At 36.2% G+C, this 23,111-nt stretch overlaps 1 protein-coding gene across 1 annotated transcript in view; it reads left to right on the top strand.

Annotated features, from left to right (window-relative positions):
* The window catches only part of LOC142983173 (cell adhesion molecule Dscam2-like), a 93,695-nt gene that overhangs the window by 66,485 nt on the left and 4,099 nt on the right, over positions 1-23,111 (top strand). Inside the window, exons 24-31 of the mRNA XM_076130055.1 lie at positions 1,043-1,240; positions 2,372-2,572; positions 4,719-4,879; positions 5,258-5,450; positions 12,196-12,313; positions 12,674-12,828; positions 13,395-13,508; positions 20,198-20,275. Of these exons, the coding sequence (XP_075986170.1) occupies positions 1,043-1,240; positions 2,372-2,572; positions 4,719-4,879; positions 5,258-5,450; positions 12,196-12,313; positions 12,674-12,828; positions 13,395-13,508; positions 20,198-20,275 (1,218 nt within the window). The remainder of the gene's footprint in view (positions 1-1,042; positions 1,241-2,371; positions 2,573-4,718; positions 4,880-5,257; positions 5,451-12,195; positions 12,314-12,673; positions 12,829-13,394; positions 13,509-20,197; positions 20,276-23,111) is intronic.

The raw sequence follows: 23,111 nt of genomic DNA on the forward strand, positions 1-23,111 counted from the left end.
CCTACTATACTTTTTAGTACTGCGGGTTGTTCATAATAATATGGTGGTAGATAGAGACGTGGAACTACCAAATATTGGAGCAACTAGTCGTAGCCATTAGACGCAGATAGCCTTCAAAACTGGCTTGTCACTGAATAAATATTTTGTTTTTAAAACATTTATATATAACACCGTACTAACTCATCCGATCTTTTCATTTCTTCATAGAAGTTCAAACTTTTATATTTCATTCATTCTTACCCTAGTTCACCATGACACCGTAGTCACTATACCATCTACGCCAATTAGCGTAAACAGCATGAATGCAATCTTCTTCGTCAATTAACTTAACAACCAAACACTTTAAAACAAATTATGCGTAGACTCTAAAGCGACGCATAGTAAAAAGACATTTCCAATGCATTTTTTCCATCTCTCCCCTTCCTGACACCCCGTTTAATGCAGCAGTAGCACACGTTCGTACACTTGCACTCAACTGCGACCTAGATTCTCAACAAAGTTGTACAAACCTTGTAAATATCTCCTGAGGATTGAAGGAGAAACGTTTGTAAGATTTTTACCGCACATATTTGTCCTGGAGGTTATTTCTTTTGTTTCTAAGAAACTTAACCCCTGCCGTTTGAATGGTCGTCTGCTAATCACAAAGTTTTGGGAGCGAATCTCGATTCTAAAAAAGTGCCACTTGGTTTTGTCTAGAGAGTGGTAACGTGACAATAAAATTTCCAAAAAATAAAAATCTTTACTGATATTATAAAATTGTAGAGTTTGTTTATTTGGTTGAACGCGCTACTCTCAGGAACTACTAATGCTAATTGAAAAAATATTGTAGTGTTGGATAGCCTATTTATTGAGAAAGGCTATACAACATTACGCTACAACCAATAGGAGAAGATTACCAGTAAAAAAATAACAATAACGGGGAAAATTTTAATGAGTCGTAATTTTCCCCGTTTTTATATTTTTTTTCTTATGTGACACAAGTTGCGGGGGTCAGTTAGATGTTTTATATTTAAGCTAAATTAAAATAAGATTTTTCTTCTAGGTATAGACCAGTCTTTAAGTGGAAACTACACCTGTCTTGCCAAAAACCTATACGGTTCCGACTCAGTGGTCTACACAGTCAAAGTTCTACCACTGCCTGATCCACCATCACTAAGAGCTACTCCGTACAAAGACTACATCGTTGTTGAGTGGGATGAGATCAGGTCTTACGGCAATGATTCTTTTGGATTTGGGATAAGTAAGTATTTGAGAGTAACTAGTATATTATGCTGTAATGAAATTCTGTTTAGGGATGTCTGTATCACATAGCTTCTGTTTAGGGATGTCTTTATCACATAGCTTCTAGACCCTCTCGTTACTGGACCCCCGAGTCTCCTAGACGACGATGTATTTTCTAATATTTAATAGTTAACTCAAATTTACGATAAGGGAATATGATGAAAGCTGTCTTTAGTTCAAGAATGATATTTACTAGTATCCTATGGCATGTATTTTAATGACATACTTCATAAGGCAGGGCATTCGCCACAGTCAAAAACTTATCTCTTTTATAAATTAACAAGTAAAATGTCTATAAGTGTGTAAATGTGACAAAGAGTTCCAGCAACAATGTCGCTTAATTTCAGCTTTTAACAAGTAACTATCAAACGAAGTACTGTCATAACTTTGAGTACATTTCAACAAGTATTCCTATTAACTAGTGTTATAAAAGTTGACTGAATCTTTAAACTGCAATGACCTAAAAGTGTTGCGGAAAAGTTCTACAATCTACTTCAAAACTGCATACCCGAGAGGGAATAAATATCTTTCCACGAGTTTGAGTTTCATTGAGCTTATTTTACTTGTAGTTGTGACTTTATATTAAATATTAGAGGCAATGTACTGAAGACGAACGAAGTTTGTAATTTTATTTAGTTTTGATTTATTTGGCAACTTTTTATCGTATTAGAGTTTCGATTAGTTTTGCTGCAACAACAATGTGACCGCGCTGCTGCTAATTAAGGCCGGCTATTTGTAGACAGTTTAATATTAAATCAGAGAAGCAATATCTGCCCAATCAGATTGATTATTGGATAAAAAGTAAAATTTTGTACGTCAAAACATATACGACGAGCGGGTTAGAATAATAAAATCATTTAGGGGTGTATGTATAATCTACATATCTACTATTAAGAAAAAATTTGCTCATTTATAGTCTAAGGACTTAAATAAATAAGTCCAGCTATCCATTTTGTGTTGCATCGGCACGAATAAACAAGCCGCAAATAGCAGACAATGGCAGCAAAATAGTTTATATTCAATACTGCAAGCTAGACTCGATTCTAATTGAAATTCGTCGTTCACCAAATCAATAAACAATTGTGTTCAGGTTATAATCTGACTTGGCGTGAGAACGACGGTCTTTGGCAAGAGGCATGGCCGGTTGCTCGAGAGAACCGTCTTCCTGGAATCCAGCAACATACCCTGGCTGGGCTAAAGTGCGGTACCAAGTACTCCATCAGGGTGACAGCTACTGACAGTGTTGGGACTTCGGCACCAGCTCATGTTGATGTCACTACTCTGGGCGGAGGTAAGATGGCAATTTTTGATGGTATAGTTTTAAAACCAGTAGCGCGATTCTGTACGGTTGGTACTGTCGAGTATCGAGGCGCCCGCTAGAGGCACTTATCAGATTTTCGTACAAAATTTCTCGATAGCCGATAGTGGTAGGGAACCGCGCTACAGGGTATTGACTTTTCAGTATAAAATGGTTTGAAGAACAGAAGTATACCAACTACCTTAACAGTTATAAAATGACCAACCACCTTTATTTGTTTTATAAAGTATAGTAATAATGATCTCGGTAAGTACCAAAATGCGACTGGAATAATCTGAACTAGAATTAAAATGCATTTCACCGGTAATGCCAACCGGAACTCTTACGAATATTAACTGCCGTGTGAGGTTTTAAATTTGAATATGTAGAAAAACATCGCTCTCATAATAGCGGACTACTAAAACCTGAATACATGCACCCTTGTCATTGTTAAAGCTGGGATCCTATGTGCAATAAGCCCAGATGGGGAGCGGTGGACACCTGCCGCTCCGCGTCATAATAATTCACGAACTGTCATGGCATGATGGACTCGTCTTAGGATGTAATATGTCTCATACAATTAAATGCCACAAAGTTATTCCCAGCCTGCACTGGGCCAGCGCGGTGGACTCGAGGCCTAACCCCTCCCTCGTTTGGGAGGAGAACCCTGCCCAGCAGTGGGACAGAAATTGGTTAAAAAAAAGGTATTCTGGATGCCTGCTGGCCCATTGCTCAACGGCTCGATTTTTTTAAAACTTGGAATATTCCCGGAAGTTTGCAACGTACTCTGTATATAATATTAATTATTGTTATTTCGTGTTCTGTTGTACAAAATGGGCTTAATCAACACATTTCTGACTACATCTTTGGGGTTTAAGCGGCGTGAATAGAAACATAAATGATACTCAATAAATAAAAATACTATTTACACCTAAATGGACACCCAAACCAATCGCTTATAACTCCCAATAAAGTCCCAATACTCGTATCACATACTCATAATAAAACGAGGAAACCATATTTGTACATAAACAGCTATCTCTAACATTAAATATGAGTTATTTTCGTACGTGCTAATCGTCCGGTCAGTGAAATTAGGCCAGAACGTTTATGTGTGGTCCTACATCAACATCATACACCTAATAAACGGAGAGACGAGGCTTATAACATGTCCTCTATATTAAAAAGGTGATTTGGTGCCGAGAGAAGTTTTTTTTGCAAGTTTCGTATTATTTGTACAAGTTAAATATTTTTAGCATTTTCGTATGTGATTTGGAGTTCGCGATAAAAACATACGATATTATTAATTAATCTTTGTACAAAATTACTTGGTTCTGATTTACTGATTGACTGACTAATCGTCGTATCGTTTCATATAATCATAATGCATATGAATAGACTATGCGACACATTAAAAGTATGAAAAAGCAGAAATGTATGGAAAAAGATGACCAAACTCAATCAATCAAACAATGTATCTATTCTTAGCTTGTGTTACCGGCCGCCATTTAAAAAGTGCTATTAAGTTTTTAAAATTTATTTCATAAGACATGCTGAAAAGAAAAATACTCAGCAGTATATAAAAAAAATGTATACGTATTTGTTCAGAAGATTATTGCAACCACAGACTGCTACCTAACTAAATACCTAGGTACGACTTAAGTGGCTTAACTGACAGAAAGTCACGTCCAGTAGCCAAGCAAAGCTTTAATGTAGCAAGCAAACAATTATTGCAAACCTGTCTTTATTAGAACACAGACGATATAGCGGGGGATTCGACATTTGTTTTTATAAAATCAAATGTTATTTTCTTTTTCTAATTTATGGAGTTTTATTAAACGGTAACACGAGATATTCTTTTTGTAAAAATTAACACAGAAAAACGCTCCTAGACTTCTCCACTCAATCAGGAACAAAAAGTTTTCGTACCAAGACCTCAGACAAAAGATCCAAACCTCAAAAACATTTTAGAAGCCTTCAAATTGGTTACAGAGGTGATTTTAACAAATGTCTAAATTATGTTTTTTTAATCAAAATTGTGTTTACCAAAATTATATTAGCCAATTAATAATACTATTTTCATCAAAATCGTGTAAAACCTTCAAAGAAAATGAAGACAATGTTTTTTTTATTCCCCTAGCACCAGTTTCCCCACCATCGACTGACTGGTTATGGAGCAACGCAACCCACATCTACATTCAGCTCAGTGGCTGGGATGACAGCGGGTGTGACGTCACCAGGTGGGAGGTGGAGTACAGGCTGCTTGGTTCCAGTCTTTGGCAAAGAGCTGAGAATAAAGCGGTATGTCTTTTCGAATTTGTACATTAGTACGTCTAAAATGTGTTCTATTTTATTTCCATAATATGTAGAGGATTATACCTACATAATTAATTGTCTTACCAGTTTTTGTATGTTTTATAATACACAAGTTTGTAGAAAACTGAATGTTTTCGCACTAATGAACATTTTGTAAGATTTTTTTTGAATGAAATTTTATACTGACCAGTTTTTTTTCTTACGTATTGAAGGCTTTCCGGCAATTTTCGTATGTCAGCTATTCTTGTTATCTTGTCACTCATGTTGACGGCTTTACGATACATTTTTACCATTAATTTGTTTTTTGAGCAACGTGAATAAATTTTGCAACAGCAAATTTCTACGCCATTTTTCTCTACCTAGCCCATGGACCTAAACCTCGGTTGGAGCTACATAGAAGGCCACTACCAAGCACCACCACTTCGCTCCATCCCCACATCATATGCAGTCGGATCTCTCGCTCCCGCTAATTGGTATCAGCTGAGAGTGACTGCGATAAACGATGCAGGATCTGCGTCAACTATTTATACTTACGCTACCAAGACGATGGATGGAGGTAAGCAAAATTTGGCACTTTAGTATAAAAATCTTTAAGGTTTAACGAAAATAATTACGTAGTAGACAGTTCATTGGTGGTTTTCTTTAGGTTGTAAATGTAATATTTTTGTAAGGGTACACGAAACATTTCCGATTGCTTATAAAATTATTTAATGGAGCGACTTCTTTACCCAACTGGTAAATTTTAATACAAATGTTACTCTCTTTCTGATGGACTAACGTCTTACCCGCAGTCTAAGCCAAGACAAAGTGTTACAAAATAATGAGATAAATCCTAAATTTTACGAAATTATTCAATTCAGGTCATCCAAGAAGTTATGTAGAACAGACAAACAGAAGTCTGAGCATACTTTGTGTCCATTGTTTGTAAAACTCAGTGAAATAAAAATATGTGATAATTAATAGAATTCTTAGTGCAAGAGCTGTCTCTAAAAAACTTACTGCACAATAAAAATACTCTATCAATCTTACAAGACTGCAGCGATAAAAACTGCACACGCTAATATATTGCGCTTACTACAAACATTATCCATTATTTCGTTACCCAACGACAGCGATAAACGTATGCCAAACGATTAATGGGCATTAGCTACTAAGGAATTTAGCTGGCAAACAATTTATTACTCGCTATTGGCCTATAAGTCAGTAATAAATTGCGATCGTAACTAATTGTTGCTGTCTCGCTCGCTCAATAGTTTTCCTTGTGTTTTTACTGGGATAGATCGGTTAGCTTGATTTCTAGTGAACGAGCATTAAAGTTCCGTGGAAAAGTAAATAGCAGATAACTTTACGCCTTCTACACACAAAGATGTAGAGGTGTATGAAATACAACCACGTGTCGCGTTTCGCCATTATCAACGTTAGTCCCATGCAATAGGGGACGAGCCTATTACTATTTTACACTCATTTACCGAACTCCTTGAAAATTGAAATTCTAATATAAATTAGAAAATACCAATACCGCATTACTCCACCTGGGAATCTAACCCGGGACCTTACGATCAGCAATCGGATGCCGACAGTGCTGCAGAGGCAGCAACGAAAAATTTGCAACAATACAATTTAATTATTAAACTGGACCTTATTGTCCCGCTTCTCTTTCTTACAAGTTTATCAAGAAACACAAAGTATTCTATACCCTTATCTATACTAAAATTATAAAGCTGAAGAGTTTGTTTGTTTGTTTGAACGCACTTATTTCAGGAACTACTGGTCCGATTTGAAAAATTCTACGCTACGACCAAAAGGAGCAGAGTGCCAGTAGAAAATGTTACAAAAACGGGGAAAGTTATGACCCATTCTCTCTTATGTGACGCAAGCAAAGTTGCGCGAGTCAGCTAGTATATTATGTGCTGTCAGTAATGAAACACTACTATAGTACGTATAGTATCTCATTATCAAACGACTTTTAACTTACCAACATCAAAGCCTCGACAATAAACGAAAATTACGTCGCAAATTCTTAGCAGATAACTTCCTAACAAGTATTAACAATCTATCTGAAAGTTACAGTGTAAATGATCGATAGTTTACAAGATGTCATAGTTTAGTGCTGGAGACATAATTATTAACAAATGAGTCAAGTTTGATAGCAAGTGTCGGATCACAAGTTGGTATCAAACGTACCTTATTACATGAGACTATATCTTTATATATATAATTCTTCTGTAAGTGTGTATGTCACTGAACTTCTCTTAAACGACGGGACCGATTTTGTAGAAATTTTTTGTGTGTTTTCAAGGGGATCTGAGAATGGTTTAGATTATTAAAAAAAAATTAAAATTTTCAAATTAAAGACGTGTAGACAGGACAACGTCTGTCGGGTCCGCTAGTAGACTATACAGTTAATGACGAAACGTGAAATATTTCATACAACGTTGCCTAGACCTGTTGGTAAACAGGCGTAATATTATGTGTGTATGTATGTTTGTATGTATGTTTGTATGAATGATTTTAAATATGTTTGTATGTATGTACGTAATACTAATTATAGTTAACTCATTATCATACGACTTTTAACTTACCAACATCGAACGAATATTTGTATCAAATTTGAAGCAGATGATTTCCGAACAGGTATTAACAATCTATCTGAAAGTTACAGTGTAAATGATCGATAGTTTACAAGATGTCATAGTTTAGTGCTGGAGACATAATTATTAACAAATGATTCAAGTTTGATAGGAAGTGTCGGATCACAAGTTTTGGTATCAAACGTCGCAGGCTCGAGATGAAATTGTCTTAGTCAATAGGGTTACCATGTTTCGAAGGTAGTTTATTGAACATTTTTGATTGTACGTAGGAAATTGTATAAGGATTATTACTATTTTATTATTGTTTGTGGAAAAAACTTACAAGTAGTTACTACGTGTTCTTATTGGTAGTTAAAACCTGTCAGTATGGAATCTATAAAATATAAGACCAATATTAAATTTAGTGATTCCTTTTGTAGACTTCCTACATGAAGATTTAATACCCTTTGTCAAGTATTTTACTTAAATTTTGCCTAGCCCGGGAATCAATCCCGAGATCTCAAGATCAGCAGCCGGATTCAATACAGACAGCGGCACAGTGATCCTACACATACCTATAACATTAAAAAAGCTTTCTGTTTTAACTTGTAAGACTTTAATGGTAAAACTAAAAGTTTAGGTTGTCGCCATCATGTTATCATGTAGCGGCTCGCTACATACAGCGACATCTACTGGGACCAGCGCGCAACCAACCACCACGCGCAATGTGACTGACGTCACAAGTCCTAGATCGCGCTATCGAAGTTTGCACGGCAACTGACTATATATACAAGTTCCCGACTACAACAGTCGGGCAGCCTAGGCCCACCAGGCATGATCACCTCGCCTGGTCGGAGGATCCTCCCTTTGTGTTGGAGGAACACGATCACCTCGTTCCTCCACAGTGGTGACCCCGACTTGATTGGAAGCAGCCTTCACGAAGAGCAGACCAGCAGCAGCAAACCTTCGCACCCTCATCACTCCTCACTCCTACAGCAGCAGTTGTACAACTCCAGCCAGCATCTTCGGCCACACCAGGGCACTCCACGAACATGTCGCTCACGCACATGACTGGCATACCCTACGGCCTCAGCGGCATCCAACCTGGGCATCATCGTCACGCTACTCGGACGCACCCAGGGCACCGCAACGCTTCGCCCCGACTCACTGGGGACACTTCACCGCATACCGCACACCGCACACCGCACCTCTCCGACTCACTGGAGTTAGCGGCATACAGTTCCGACTCACTGGGACTAGCGGCATACAGTTCCGACGCACTGGGACTAGCGGAATTCGAGTTCCGACTCACTGGAACTCATCAATGTATGGCACTGGAGAGACTGACTGACATGAAGAGAAGATCGACCTACGGTCTGAGGGGGAGTGATGTAGCGGCTCGCTACATACAGCGACATCTACTGGGACCAGCGCGCAACCAACCACCACGCGCAATGTGACTGACGTCACAAGTCCTAGATCGCGCTATCGAAGTTTGCACGGCAACTGACTATATATACAAGTTCCCGACTACAACAGTCGGGCAGCCTAGGCCCACCAGGCATGATCACCTCGCCTGGTCGGAGGATCCTCCCTTTGTGTTGGAGGAACACGATCACCTCGTTCCTCCACAGTGGTGACCCCGACTTGATTGGAAGCAGCCTTCACGAAGAGCAGACCAGCAGCAGCAAACCTTCGCACCCTCATCACTCCTCACTCCTACAGCAGCAGTTGTACAACTCCAGCCAGCATCTTCGGCCACACCAGGGCACTCCACGAACATGTCGCTCACGCACATGACTGGCATACCCTACGGCCTCAGCGGCATCCAACCTGGGCATCATCGTCACGCTACTCGGACGCACCCAGGGCACCGCAACGCTTCGCCCCGACTCACTGGGGACACTTCACCGCATACCGCACACCGCACACCGCACCTCTCCGACTCACTGGAGTTAGCGGCATACAGTTCCGACTCACTGGGACTAGCGGCATACAGTTCCGACGCACTGGGACTAGCGGAATTCGAGTTCCGACTCACTGGAACTCATCAATGTATGGCACTGGAGAGACTGACTGACATGAAGAGAAGATCGACCTACGGTCTGAGGGGGAGTGATGTAGCGGCTCGCTACATACAGCGACATCTACTGGGACCAGCGCGCAACCAGCCACCACGCGCAATGTGACTGACGTCACAAGTCCTAGATCGCGCTATCGAAGTTTGCACGGCAACTGACTATATATACAAGTTCCCGACTACAACAGTCGGGCAGCCTAGGCCCACCAGGCATGATCACCTCGCCTGGTCGGAGGATCCTCCCTTTGTGTTGGAGGAACACGATCACCTCGTTCCTCCACAATCACAACGCGTAAAGAAAATTACATAAATTCTATTCTAACATAGAACAAACATTTATTAGATCTACGAATTTTTGTAAGTTTGCGGTACTATAATAAGTTTCTCATTTGTATATTTGTAAGAGTCGACAATAATATTTATCTTACACTATAAAACAGTTGTCTCATAAAAAACAGGAAAGTTCATTCACCCCAATCCCATAAAAAATGTTCATCAAAATAAGCCTAGTTCTAGCTATACTTAATGTATGGTGACTATAAACGGAATTGTTTCATAGAACAAAAGTTTTAGCTTAGGGCAAAGTTTCATATGAAACTGAGCGAAAAGCGGATACGACTACTGAATTTAATATAGACATATTAATTTTGTACTATTTAATAATATTGTGTCGTGTAAGTTCTAGAGTTAGTCCTTGTTTCTTTGGACAAGTTAGTGGTAGAAAAACGTCGTATTTCAAGATTCATCGAGAAATTTGAGTTTTGAGCTAAGATACTTTAAGAATATCGGAATTTAACCTTAAAAATTGTGAATTAAACCAGAATAAACATGACTCTAAAGTTTTATTATATTTGTCATTACTATCATAACTATACACTGAAACACAGTCCTATCGTCTAAATATTAAGGTGATAATACATAAAAAGTACAAGAGTTATATTTTTATAAAGTCTTTCTAAGTCTCAGTCTAAATAATATCTTAAACTAGAATCATTGTGTACATCTTTCTCAAAATTCTAGATATCTAGAATCTAGAAACCCTATCTCGTAATAAATAAGTAAGACATTCATTAATAACCATCTACATCGTTGTAATAAAACTCTTATTGCCATTAATATTTCGTTCTTCGTATCAGAAGCAAACTCCAATACGTAAGTCATTAATCACGGTTGTTATATCAAAGATATTTAGATATCACAATTACTAGAAGGTATTGGTAAATAAAGCAATAAAGGTAAAAAAATAACGGTTTATTTTTCTCCGATATGTTGTAGATTGGATGTTAGGTAGTAATTTTGGGACTTTATTACTTTTCAGTGCGAAATGAGTTCAGTTCTGTATAATATAATTGCTTATGGATATGACTCTAGCGACTTCGCACGACTTAAACAGTTTATTTTACAAAAAAACTGTTGCAACTGTTACACAAAAACCTTCGCCTTTAATCACCCTATCTATTAAAATAAATACATACATACAGACATAGTGACAGACGTGGAAGCGATTTTGCCTTATACTATGTAGTGAAAAAGCTGCTATATGAGATAAGGACCTATCTCGTCCTATAGTAGCGTCAGAACTCTAGAAATCGTACGTCGTGGAAAATTTAGACACGTGTTGAAAGCTAAAAAACTTATTTTTTTACTAAAATCGTATAGTGAACTGAAATAATTAGTACGATACCATACACAAGCTTATGAGGCGGAATATGACCACAAAACCAAGACGGAATTTAAGACTTCCTACTTCACGAAATATTTCGTAAACCTCATTAATTTAGCAGAAAATACTTGAGTAGAAGAATTTTCTACAACATTTTATAACATTTAAAACGATCTTTAGTAATTAAGACAAAACTTAATCTTAAATGTAAATAGCTAAAGGTCTTCAATCAAGTAACACTACAATTTCGATAAGAACTTTGTCAAAGTTCGCAAGTATCTACGGAAACGTTAACGACAGTTTCTTCAGTGTAGTCGAGCCTTTAGGAAATTGTTCTCGAACTTTCTCGAATGTTCTGACGCGTCAAACATAAATTGTTTCATCAGAATTTTGTTGTAAAGCTGATTATGTTCCCTGCCTCGTGACTTCGAGCTGTTTGAATGTTTTTCACAGATTTTGTCGTTGTTTTTTTGATAAATACTTACGTATTACGTGGTTTCGTAAGAGGATTTGGTGATTTTGGTAATGAGTTCGCGTTCATACTTTGCTTTGTTTGCGAGATATTGTGTTGCTTGATTTTTTAGAGATTTGAAAAAAAAAATCTTATTATTTTAATACGTAATTAAAATTACAAGCGTTCATCAAACGCAATAGCTTATTTCTGATGCAAAATAATGCAATATGTAGGTACCTAAAAGATGTTGATATAAACAAAGTATTTTCATCAAACATCTATATCACATCTTATAAAAACACAAGGACGAAATCAATAGGCTGTGGCGTGTATTATTGTAATATAGAGTTAAGGCTAATCGATTTGGGAAATAACTTTTCTGCCCTCAGAAAATAAAGCAAACAATATTGCCCTACACAGTTTTATTTTTATTATAGCTGTCTCACTGCTGGGCTTTGAGTACCCCACGCTGGCTATACGAGTGTTGGGACCATAATTAAGTAGCAAGTACTAACGAGATTTTCATTGTTGCAGAGGAGATAGGTCCACCATCAGAGTTGTTCGACCTGAACATGTTGGTCATCGTGTGCAGTTCCGTGCTCCTCGTCATTTGTCTCATGGCCTTCTTCTGTATACTTTTCAGAAGACATCGGTAAGTCTCTTTAATCAAGCATCTTTAGTGATTTCTGAAACATTCAGTACTATTATTTAAGCCGCATCTCTGTACCGTCGCAAACATTTTAATTTTTCTTGACTTTCAACAAAGCTTTTCATATTTCTATGATAATAAGCTTTAAGAATTTAAACTGTTTCATTATGTTATGGATAAGGCTACACTAACTTTCGGAAAAACTGACTTCTTAACACAACTTCTACAATTTTGAAATACCTTAAGTTTCCTACGCTTACAATAAATATATTATTCAAAATTCAAGATCACAGTGTAACAGTAAAATCCAAAAATCTAGTTTTCTTAGTCTTACAATATTATGTTATAATATTCCTCCAACAGGCAAAACTACTCATCCCAATACCGCCACTCCATAGCCGACGAAGTAAAGTCACGCAATGAAAGCGTGGCTTCTCACTCTGAACATAAGGAGAGATACGCACACGCACCCAGGATTTACACCTCCCCTGTCCACAATAGGAAGAGCAGTAAGAATGGTGAGTTTACTCAATCAATATTTTAAACCATTTTCTTTTGTTACTGTATCAAAGAAAAATCGCATTGGATTATAAACTGCACGTGAATTAAAGACTAATCTGAACGCGCCAATCTTTCCCTACCCATTCAGTAAATGTATATTATGTATCTATCGTAACAATACGTTGTTCGATGAATTTGGTATCCAAATCGTAATTATTGCGTCTCTATATTATTAGATTAATATTGAATGTAAAACCGTTCTAATGATAGCCATTAAAATCCGTAAGTCTGAAATTAGGATTTTTAACGGAATTCCATGACTAAATAAATTTAACCCATTAATGTCCCACTGCTGGGCAAGGATCTCCTCCCTTAATGAATAAGGGGTAAGCCTTGAGTCCACCACGCTGGCCAATTGCGGGCTGGGAATTTTATGACTAGATTACCTTTTATATTTGATAGATAGATATAAATAATATTTTCACGATTGAATCCAAAACATTGTGGAGTAAACAGCTAGTCATATTACTCGACTGAAAAATATGAGGATTGTGTTATAATACTTTGATATTTTCTTTCCTAGAAATGTTCGAGATCAGTCCTTACGCGGAGTTCGCGCTGGGCTTCAGGACGTTCGATCACGTGGAGAACCAAGACCTGCCTAGTAGGCTGCCTAGCAGACCCAGGTTCGATACTGGTAAGTAAACCTAATAATAGACTTAACCAATTAATGTCCCACTGCTGGGCAAGGGTCTCCTCCCGTAATAAGGAAGGGGTTAGGCCTAGAGTCCACCGCGAGGGCCAAGTGCGGGTTGGGGACTTTTCATACCCTCAATAAATGTATTAAACAATTTTTAGGCATGCAAGGTTTCCTCACGATGTTTTCCTTCACCGTTGGAGCATGTGATAATTATTTCTAATACACACATAACTCCGAAAAGTCATTGGTGTGTTGCCTTGGGTTCGAACCTGCAACCACTTGCGTGGGAGGTATCAACTCATACCACTCGGCAATCACTGCTCTTCAACCTACTAAATTATTATTACACAATTACCAGGAAATTTTATAAACAGTTATGATGTTTTATGTTTCTTTTTTGTAGCTCTAGATTTCGCAGGTTCGATAATCCCAAAACATCGATCGTCCGGCTGAATTCGGGACCTACTCATACAAATTTAGTTAAATTACGAGAACTAAATATACAAAAGCTGTTCAATATAACATAGTATTTGTGTTAAATCATCAACGAACAATTCCTATTTGAATTTTCGTTTCGAAGAACAGGCAGTTCAACCTACTGGGGAACGCTCAGTAACTAAAATAACCAAAACACAAACATTGAGAGTATCTGATCAAATATTCATATATGTGCATAATTAGGCTTTTGAAATAATATGATTTCCGTGTCCACGGCAAACCGGCTTGTTATCGAAACGTTCCTATATGTTTACTGGTAAACAATCTAAATGAAATTTGATAATAGACTCGCAAACTGTTCTGGGAATACTGTTTCAAAGCTTTTGTTACTGAATAGTGATTTCACAATGATTGCTTTAGTTTGAATTTGCGTACGGTAATTCGATAACGCGGTAATTCTAAATGTGATCGCGACAGATGTTTGTTTTATCTGTATGATTTGTGTATACATTGTTTTGTATTGCAATACATAAATTAGTTTATGCCTCGCTCTATTGGACCCTAGCTGTAGTATATAATAGTAATATTATATCTTGCAGCTCAAACTCGAAAAAGGTACCTTTAATTTTCACACGATATTTGTGAACATCCAGACTGACCCGTCGCCAACTCATCTAATACTAATTCACAAATCTAACATCTCTAGCTAGTTTGAAAAATTTTGTTAGTAATAAAACTTTCGGTCTCAAATCCAAAACCATTGCACTAAAGTTTTAAAATAAAAGTAGTGTTTCCGACTGTTTCGTATAAAATATCTTGCAAATAAATACTACTCCCACTTTCCACTTTTGTTGAATAAACAAATGCGTCCATATATTCGTTGATATTTATATAAAGTGTGTGTTCGTTAGTTCGTTACACAACCCTCAATAAAGAGGTTTCGGAAACGACCTGCGTTCTGCGAACAGATTTATTTCATCCGGGAATAAATTATGTAACTTTAACATACCTACTATTTGCTTTTGTTTATAAAGACCTGACCTTTATACTATTATTTTGTGTGAAAGTTTGTGAAAATGTATGTTTGTTACAGTTGTGAAAAGTTTTGAAGACATTTAAAAATATATATTTTTGATTTATTTCAATTAGAAATAATATTTTCGATAAACCATAAGATTATTTAATCCGAGGATTAAAAAAAGATATATCTGCTGCTTTTTTTATTTACTTTCTCAAAAGTTTGCCTGACTCTCGAGTAGATAAAAAAAAATGACTAAATAGTTTTCCAAATTCTCTAGACCTCCCTAGACTATGACTTCACTACTGGACAAAGGCTTTTTCTTTTCAAATGTCTTTTTAAAGTTTAATTAAATTTCTGATTTACGATTTTACCAAACGTGGATTTATATTCAGCAAACAGAATCATTTTCATAGAATGTAAGATCATATAATATTCAATACTAACATAACAAAGTCATTTACATCCAATAGAACACGACCGATAATACAGATCGGATTCTCACCTGTACCTATTCAATATAACACCGTACAACATAATTCAACAATTGAAACGTATCTTGCAGTCCACCCCGTGTATTGTCACTATACATTGAGGTATTTGAACTAGATGAGCCAGTTTACTACTAAAGGAAATAACACTATTTTGAGTAATGGTTAAATCGTAACTTTTAAACTTTCGTAACTGTTACATCAATATTTATTATTTAATATTTTATAGGAATTATTTATAAACCGTGTCGAAACACCAAGAAAAATATACCAACAGAGAAAGTGGGTAAATAAAGCCTTCCCGACTTTACACACGCTCATTGCGCTGTTTTCCAATAGGATAAGGCGAAGACTAAAGAAAGCCACTTTACACAATATTATAATAATATGTACGTTTACAGTTATACAATTAATAATAATGTAATTTTTGTTTGTTTCTGTAAATTTATTCCCGCATTTATTGTTCCCGAGTCAACGATTTTAGAAACCGACTTGTTCTCAAAATCTTTCACTAACAATAAGAAGGTAATAATTAAAAAAAGAACTTTTAACGAACCCACAAGTAAACAAGACTGAACTCAGACACAGAAACTATTGATTGCCTTAAATCACTACTCAGCACTACGCTATCCTATTAAACACGTATGCACTTTCCGTGCCATAAAACTCGCACGCTAACGACCGTACTCATTGATTACACAAATTTTAATTGGTAAAATATGGACTAATTTCGGACTTTATGTCTACCTTGCTGTTTAAAATTACCTAGTTCTTCCTTTTACTGTATACGAGTTACTTACTGGTTCAATTTAGTAGTGTGATTTTCTACAGACGGTAGTCTCGAATATCGAGTGCTTGACATATCAAATGTATCGAAGAATTAGTTCACACGTCACCCGCTAGGGCCGCTGATTTGGTGTTTGTGCAAAATATGTCGATAGCTAGCCGGTTGTAATAGTCGATAGTACTAGGAAATCGTCCTTCAGATGATCCTCTGGTACGGTGCCGATGGCACATTCCGTTATACACTAGTGGAACTGCGGACTAAATATGTACTAAGTATATTAAAGCATACATAAAGAAAAAGAAATTGATATTTCAAAAATTGTCTAGTATTTAAATGTGAATGTAGATGAATAAGTCACCAGTTGTCTATTTTTTGACAATATTCCAAGACAAACGGGAATAGTATCTGAGTTTTGTGACTTATACACTACTTACTACTAAATAAAATCTAGCATAACACCAACCAAATGCGAGCACCGAGCTAAAGTTTATAGTTCATTCCTTCTTTTTGGTGTCTATTCTAGTTTCTATACAAACTGTCTCCAGTATCACGTTTCGTTTGAATTATGAGACAGCCCCCACTCGTATATTTCGGGCTGACAGCTCAAATGAACGGAGACTATTCAAATTCTAGACGTTGTTGCCATTAATTGAATTCCTCTTTAGCGATATTAGTATTTAGTTTCAATGTTTTGAGTTAAGTGTTATCGTTATAATTGATTTAAGGCAAGTCAATATATTAAATTTCAAGCTTTCGAGTTACACTACGAGTCTACCCAGAATAGTGCCAAATAAAGAACCGAAACGAATTTAATGAATTATCACCCCCGATTGCTAAGTACATACGGTAATTTATCTATTCAATAGCGTTTTTTTTATGAGTATTACGCCATTGAATAGATAACTACCGCTAATTGTACCTCAGAAACCGGGGGTAAGACGTGGCCATATTTACTTAGCTTTTATTCGTTTGAAAACAAGCGGTTATTTTTTATGCCTTTTATATAGAAATCTCGTATCGGTATCGGTGATGGTCTCTGCAATATCCTTAATATGAAAAAATACTTTTTAGACAACTAGAGGTTATACATATATTATTTCTCTATAGGTAGCCCTTTCTGAACATAGTAATAATATTATCCTGGAACTAACTCCTTCCGAAACATTATTCATAGTTGACAGGCAACTGAAATTGAACTGACTTGAAATTCAAACCAACTAATATCGTGATCATATTAAGATTGTCCTATCCCTACGAAATGTAGCCTAACCTATCCACAAGTATCATTATCTAATATAAACTGTTTTAGAACCGGTTTATATTACTGTTATTTGCAGTGGTTTAGGTCGCCACGCCGATACCACTGCAACGGGAGGTCGTGGGTTCGATTCCCACACGGAGCTATTATTTGTGCTATCCACAATCAATTGTTTCGGATCTGGTTGTGCTTTGTGTCCGTTGTTTGTGTGTTTGTAAAAGTCTCCGCGACACAAGTGCAATTCTTAGTGCGGGAGTTGTCTTTTAAAACTAAAAAAAAAAACTAACTTTCGGACAGACTTTACAACACTTTTCTTTAAGACGTTAAACAGAGCAGTAGTTCGTACTAGCTCGATTCTCCATCACTATAGACTACCGGCAAGCTAGTTATCAAAAAAAATTGCTTAAAGAAGTTATCAGCGCGAACTCCGTTTGAACTATTTTGGCCGTACATTTTAAACGTCAAAGTCTCGATACCCGACACTTTAGACTGTAGAGAATCGGGCCGTAAGGATTTGTCACTTCATATAAATATCTCTGGCAACGAAATGTCGATCCAGTGGACGCATTATGTCACAGACATTGATACAGGACCAACAAATCTTCTAAGTCCGTACGCTCCGATTCCGACGCAGCGGACGTGGAGTTTTAGTCTCATTTTTAGCACTTTTGAATAAGTATTAATTTTAACAGTTGCTTCCCATACATTTGCTGCCACTTCACGCATCAGAGAGGTTATCAAAACCGCGAACCGTGAACTCTATTTGATCATTTCTAAATAATATTAAAAATACAGCTAATCAGATGGGATTTCGACAGGTGCTTTCATACATTTGCTATCAATTTATTTAACAGATAGGTTATCCAACTCTTATCGATAAGTCATGAAAGTGGCTTAATGTTATAATTTACATAAAACACGGTTACCATTTTTCCTTCCCAGTAATAATTTTCAAGGAACATGCCCAATTTTTAACAGTCAAAACAGTTTTACCGTTTATGTTAATCAATTTCCATTGTTAAACTTCCGTCATTCTTTTTTAATTACAACGAACAAAGTTAGATTGCTTCCTAAAATTATTAATCAAAGTTCGTTGAATGTTGTGTTCTTTTTAAATTCTGTCTGTTGTGAATTAGGCACACGGTTGCAGGCGAGGGCAAGATGTCAAATTAACTTGATGATTGAATTGTGTATGATTTTATTCGTTTATTTAATCATAACATTTTTTTTAAATGGTGCCTTTTTAAAAATAAATTTTTGTATTGACCTATTTTCTAATGCCATCTGAATTAATTGTTTGCTATTCTCAGTATAGACTATTTTATTAGTGCTACGTTGATATTTAGGTTATACTTAGTGAGTATATATAAATAAGTTAAAAGCTAAAGTTGAATATAGCGAAACTTTTCAAAATTAAAAATACATTCATTTATTCACAGCTAATTAAAAAATCTGGCAACCAGTCTTACCAAAGGGTGTCGTGTTATAACCCAGGTAACTGGTATGTGAAGGTACGATAGGCAGTCGCTCCATGTAAAACACTGATATTCAGCTGCATCCGATGAGGCTGGAAGCCGACTCCAACATAGTCGGAAGAAAGGTCAGGCTGACGATGAGATACGACGACGGAATCACACTTTAACACAAGCAAACACACATGTCACCCTTTCCCAATACAAACATAGTAATTGAAATAGATTACATACAAAAACGATACAACTCGACCTTCTATAACACGACCCGAACTACTGTCACCATTAATCTTGATCTAATTTAACAGAATTGATGTTCGAAAGTATCAAGAACAATGGAACCTTCTAGAAATTTAATTGATCTGTCCCGCAGTTGTAAATGTTCGGGAAATGGCCTCTTTATCTTGCCTTGTGATTGTTTAAAGCCTTTATAGGAGTTTAAGGCTTCTAAAGTTAGTACTTTGAAGTACAATTTTAATGTGAAGTGCTTAGTAACAAGAATAGGGGACGGACATTTGAATGTTAAAGGCAATTGAACAAATAAATTAAATCTGTAATTAGTGTTTCAACTCTGTTTTGAGTTTGAATTTATATCTTCATGCTAAGTTAAAGTTATAGATTTTAATATAGTCACCTTAGCTAGACTGTTCCCGTGATTTCACTTGCGTGTTTTAAGTAAGTTGGCCAATATTACATAAAAATATCACCCGAAAGTTTTGGCAGGGGTGTATAAAATGCACCCCTGTTTCACCATTAACAATAGTGGGTGATGTTATTTACCGAGCACGTTACCACACTACTACTATTGAGAAACATTCTTTTATATAAATCAAAGAAGATTAATAACACTTTACCCGACGCGGAAATCAAATCCGATACCTCATGATCAGCAGTCGGATACACTACCGACTGCGCCACAAAGGCAGTCATTTTCCGGAATACAATTAATCATATCGAATTTCATTTAAATAGTTTTGTTCGTTAAGACTACACGGAAGAACTCATTGAGGTTGTTATTTTCTGTTAGGTAAAACCGAATATATAGACGTAAATCGAAACCAATTCGCAGAAATATACCTGAATTAATTGTTTTCCATCTCCTGTTTCTGTAAATCAATCAAGTTAGTTTCAACGAGTTCTTCAGTATTCTATTGTTATTGTTCTAGAACCTTTAATTTATTGCCAATGAATATGATTTTAAACCTTATACTGTTGTTCACAGAGACGAGTTTCCAAAACCGCTCAGAATCAGATGACAGTGACAGCACATCAAAAGCTACAGTGTCTGCGATGCCTAGACGTAAGTATTTTAGGAACTCAGTCAAATCAATAGTCCAAAATTATTTAGACTAAAGAAACAGTGAGTTTGGGTGATTGATGACTTCATACGAATGTTATAAAGGCTATAGAAGTATAAAAACAATGTCAATTGAAGTTTTACCCATTACGCGTACATTTGGGCACAGACTCCTCTCAAAGTGAGAGAGAGAGAAACGAGCTTTTGAGTTCACAGCGCTAGCAAGGTGCAGGTTACGGCCCTTGAAACCCTTCAGTTAAATTAAAAAGTATTGAATATTTTTTTACAACCCTCCGAAAAATGCAAGATTCTTCCTAAATTATTCATAATATTTTTAATTTATAATTCACACTTAATAACAACAATTTATGCGATACAATATCTCTATTTCAATATGCCGTTGAATCAGAATTATAACAAGATTAGAAACTACCGTATATTCCACCGCATTTGATATACAAACACGAGTAAAAGGGATATCCATGTTGCGTGCTAAATCCGAATCGGAACCGGACAGTCTTGACGTCATCTAATTACGTTGGACACGCGTTCAAAAAGCCCAAGCATTTCCTTTACACGTACACATTGGATATTCACATGTTTGCTACGTCACGTGCCTTGCGTGTTTGTTATTTATGTAACTGCAAAATAACTATATGTATTTCACGAATGTAGTATGAAACATTAATTGTATCGGAATATAGCAACAAGCTGCGCAGAAGGCGAAAAAGAACATCTAAGCAAGGAGTGCGTGTTACTGAATTCTCCGTAATTTAAGCGTTTATGATCAAAAAGTGGTTTTTGACTTAAACTTACAATTTAACTAAGTTTTACTAAGACTATTGATGGTTTTGATTTAACGTCATCATACTATAAAATAGAGTTCTTCAATGTTACCTGGCTTTCCTTCTTCAAAAAAGGTTTTTACCAGCTGGTTAAAACATTTCTATTACATTTGGTTGAAACCAATACGGCACGACAACGCAAACAAACTATAGTTTCGCTTACTACCTTAGTCTGGCGCTCGTAATAGTCATTTTGCTCCAAAACTTATCAAACAGTAGATACAATACCTAGCAAGTTCCATTTCATCCGTACCATGTAACATGTAGCATACATAATTAAATAAAATCCGTGCATACGATCCGTTCGTATGAATTCTGATTGGAAACTCAACACTCGCTGACGGCTTGTCAACTACGTCTGTAGCAGAAAAATACAAAATAAATTTCATTTACGAAGTGTCGAGAAACAGGACTGACGGAAGTATGATATGTGTAATATTTCGTAGAATATTTACTTAATAAATCAACAACGTGTTTGAAATAACTTGGCATTGTTTCAGAATAGGAAAACTACAGGTCCTATCGCAAAACAGTTTAACAAGCACTCAAAAAGTGTTTAGTCTTGTTTACCAGACGAAATACGCGTTGTAAATAACAATAACTAATTCACAATTTGTACTAACACCGTATAGTAAATAAATTAAAATTCATAATTCTGTGCCTTTACAAAATAAGTAGCTGTAACAGGCAAAAGTTAGCGGTCTAGCCCCCGGTTTCTGATGACATTTAATGGTAGTTTATCTATTCAATAGCGTTTTTTTATGAGTTTTGACAGTATTGAATAGATAAACTACCGCTAAATGTACCTCAGAAACGGGGGGTAAGACAGTCAGTCAATGAGATCCTCAATTCTTTTTGTACGTCTACTAAGTTGTTGAGCTGTCATACTATCATGTGTCTTCATATCTTTAGAATAGCAGATACTGTTGGTTGAGAAAGTCTGACGGTATTCTCTTATCGAGAGCTCTATTCTTTTGGGCAGTACAAGTCACTTGATATATCTATCATCATATTCCAAAACTGATATCACCGAAATCAGGTTGAGGTAAAGAGTTCGGTAATACGGTAATATAAGAGAATATCATCATCTCATCAAAAGACTAAGCCAAAATCAACACACAAAATGGTTAATCCTAACAAAGATCAGACATAATTTAAATATTAAAGCAAAAAGGAAAGACAAAAGAAAACTTTTCATTATATTTGAGCTTAATTTAATCAAAATCTTCCACTTGAACTCTGTTCCGTCAACATTACTTTGTTTCGTTAATTAATGCTAATTTTATCTTTTTACTTTTAGATTAAGCCAAGGGTAAAAGGTCAAACAATTCGTTTAATTAATATAAAAACAAAGTTGTTTGGGAATTGTGTCAAGTTAAATATTAGATTTATTTTTAAATGCTAATTTGATAAAGATAGCTCTGGTACGACCTTTTCAACTTGTAAATTGCTGGGATCTGTGGGTTACGCCCACTTTTGATGCATAAATAATTAGGTTATTTCAAGCCACTTTTTGAATATTTTATACACCAGTTTCACTTCACAATTTCTAGATAATCTATCTGACAAATAAAGTAGTTTCATCATCCGATTATTTTAAGCCTATACGACACCGTATGTGAATTACTATTAATACGAATAAGCTTCTGCGAAAGGCCTTATCCATTTCGATGGAAGCCGATATCATTTTTGTTTTATTTTTTTATTTGTCGATAGTTTTTAAAGTCCGTTTGAGTAATACTAGAGGCTTATAATAACTTGTGTTCAGATTTAAATTTGATATATTAATTTTAAAAGCACACCCAAAAACTGATCACGTTATATTTGAAACCAGACCTCACCGGATATTCGTTCCGGTCGGTATACTATACAGAATATCCGGCTAGACATCGTAAACTATCGAAGGTTGACAGTTTTACATTCATTGGATAAGCCATTTTATGAGCAAAACTCACTCTAACCTAACCTTGTGGAATAAACTTCAAAACGGTTGC

The sequence above is a fragment of the Anticarsia gemmatalis genome, chromosome 23, assembly GCF_050436995.1.
Source record: "Anticarsia gemmatalis isolate Benzon Research Colony breed Stoneville strain chromosome 23, ilAntGemm2 primary, whole genome shotgun sequence".
Classification (NCBI taxonomy): domain Eukaryota; kingdom Metazoa; phylum Arthropoda; class Insecta; order Lepidoptera; family Erebidae; genus Anticarsia; species Anticarsia gemmatalis.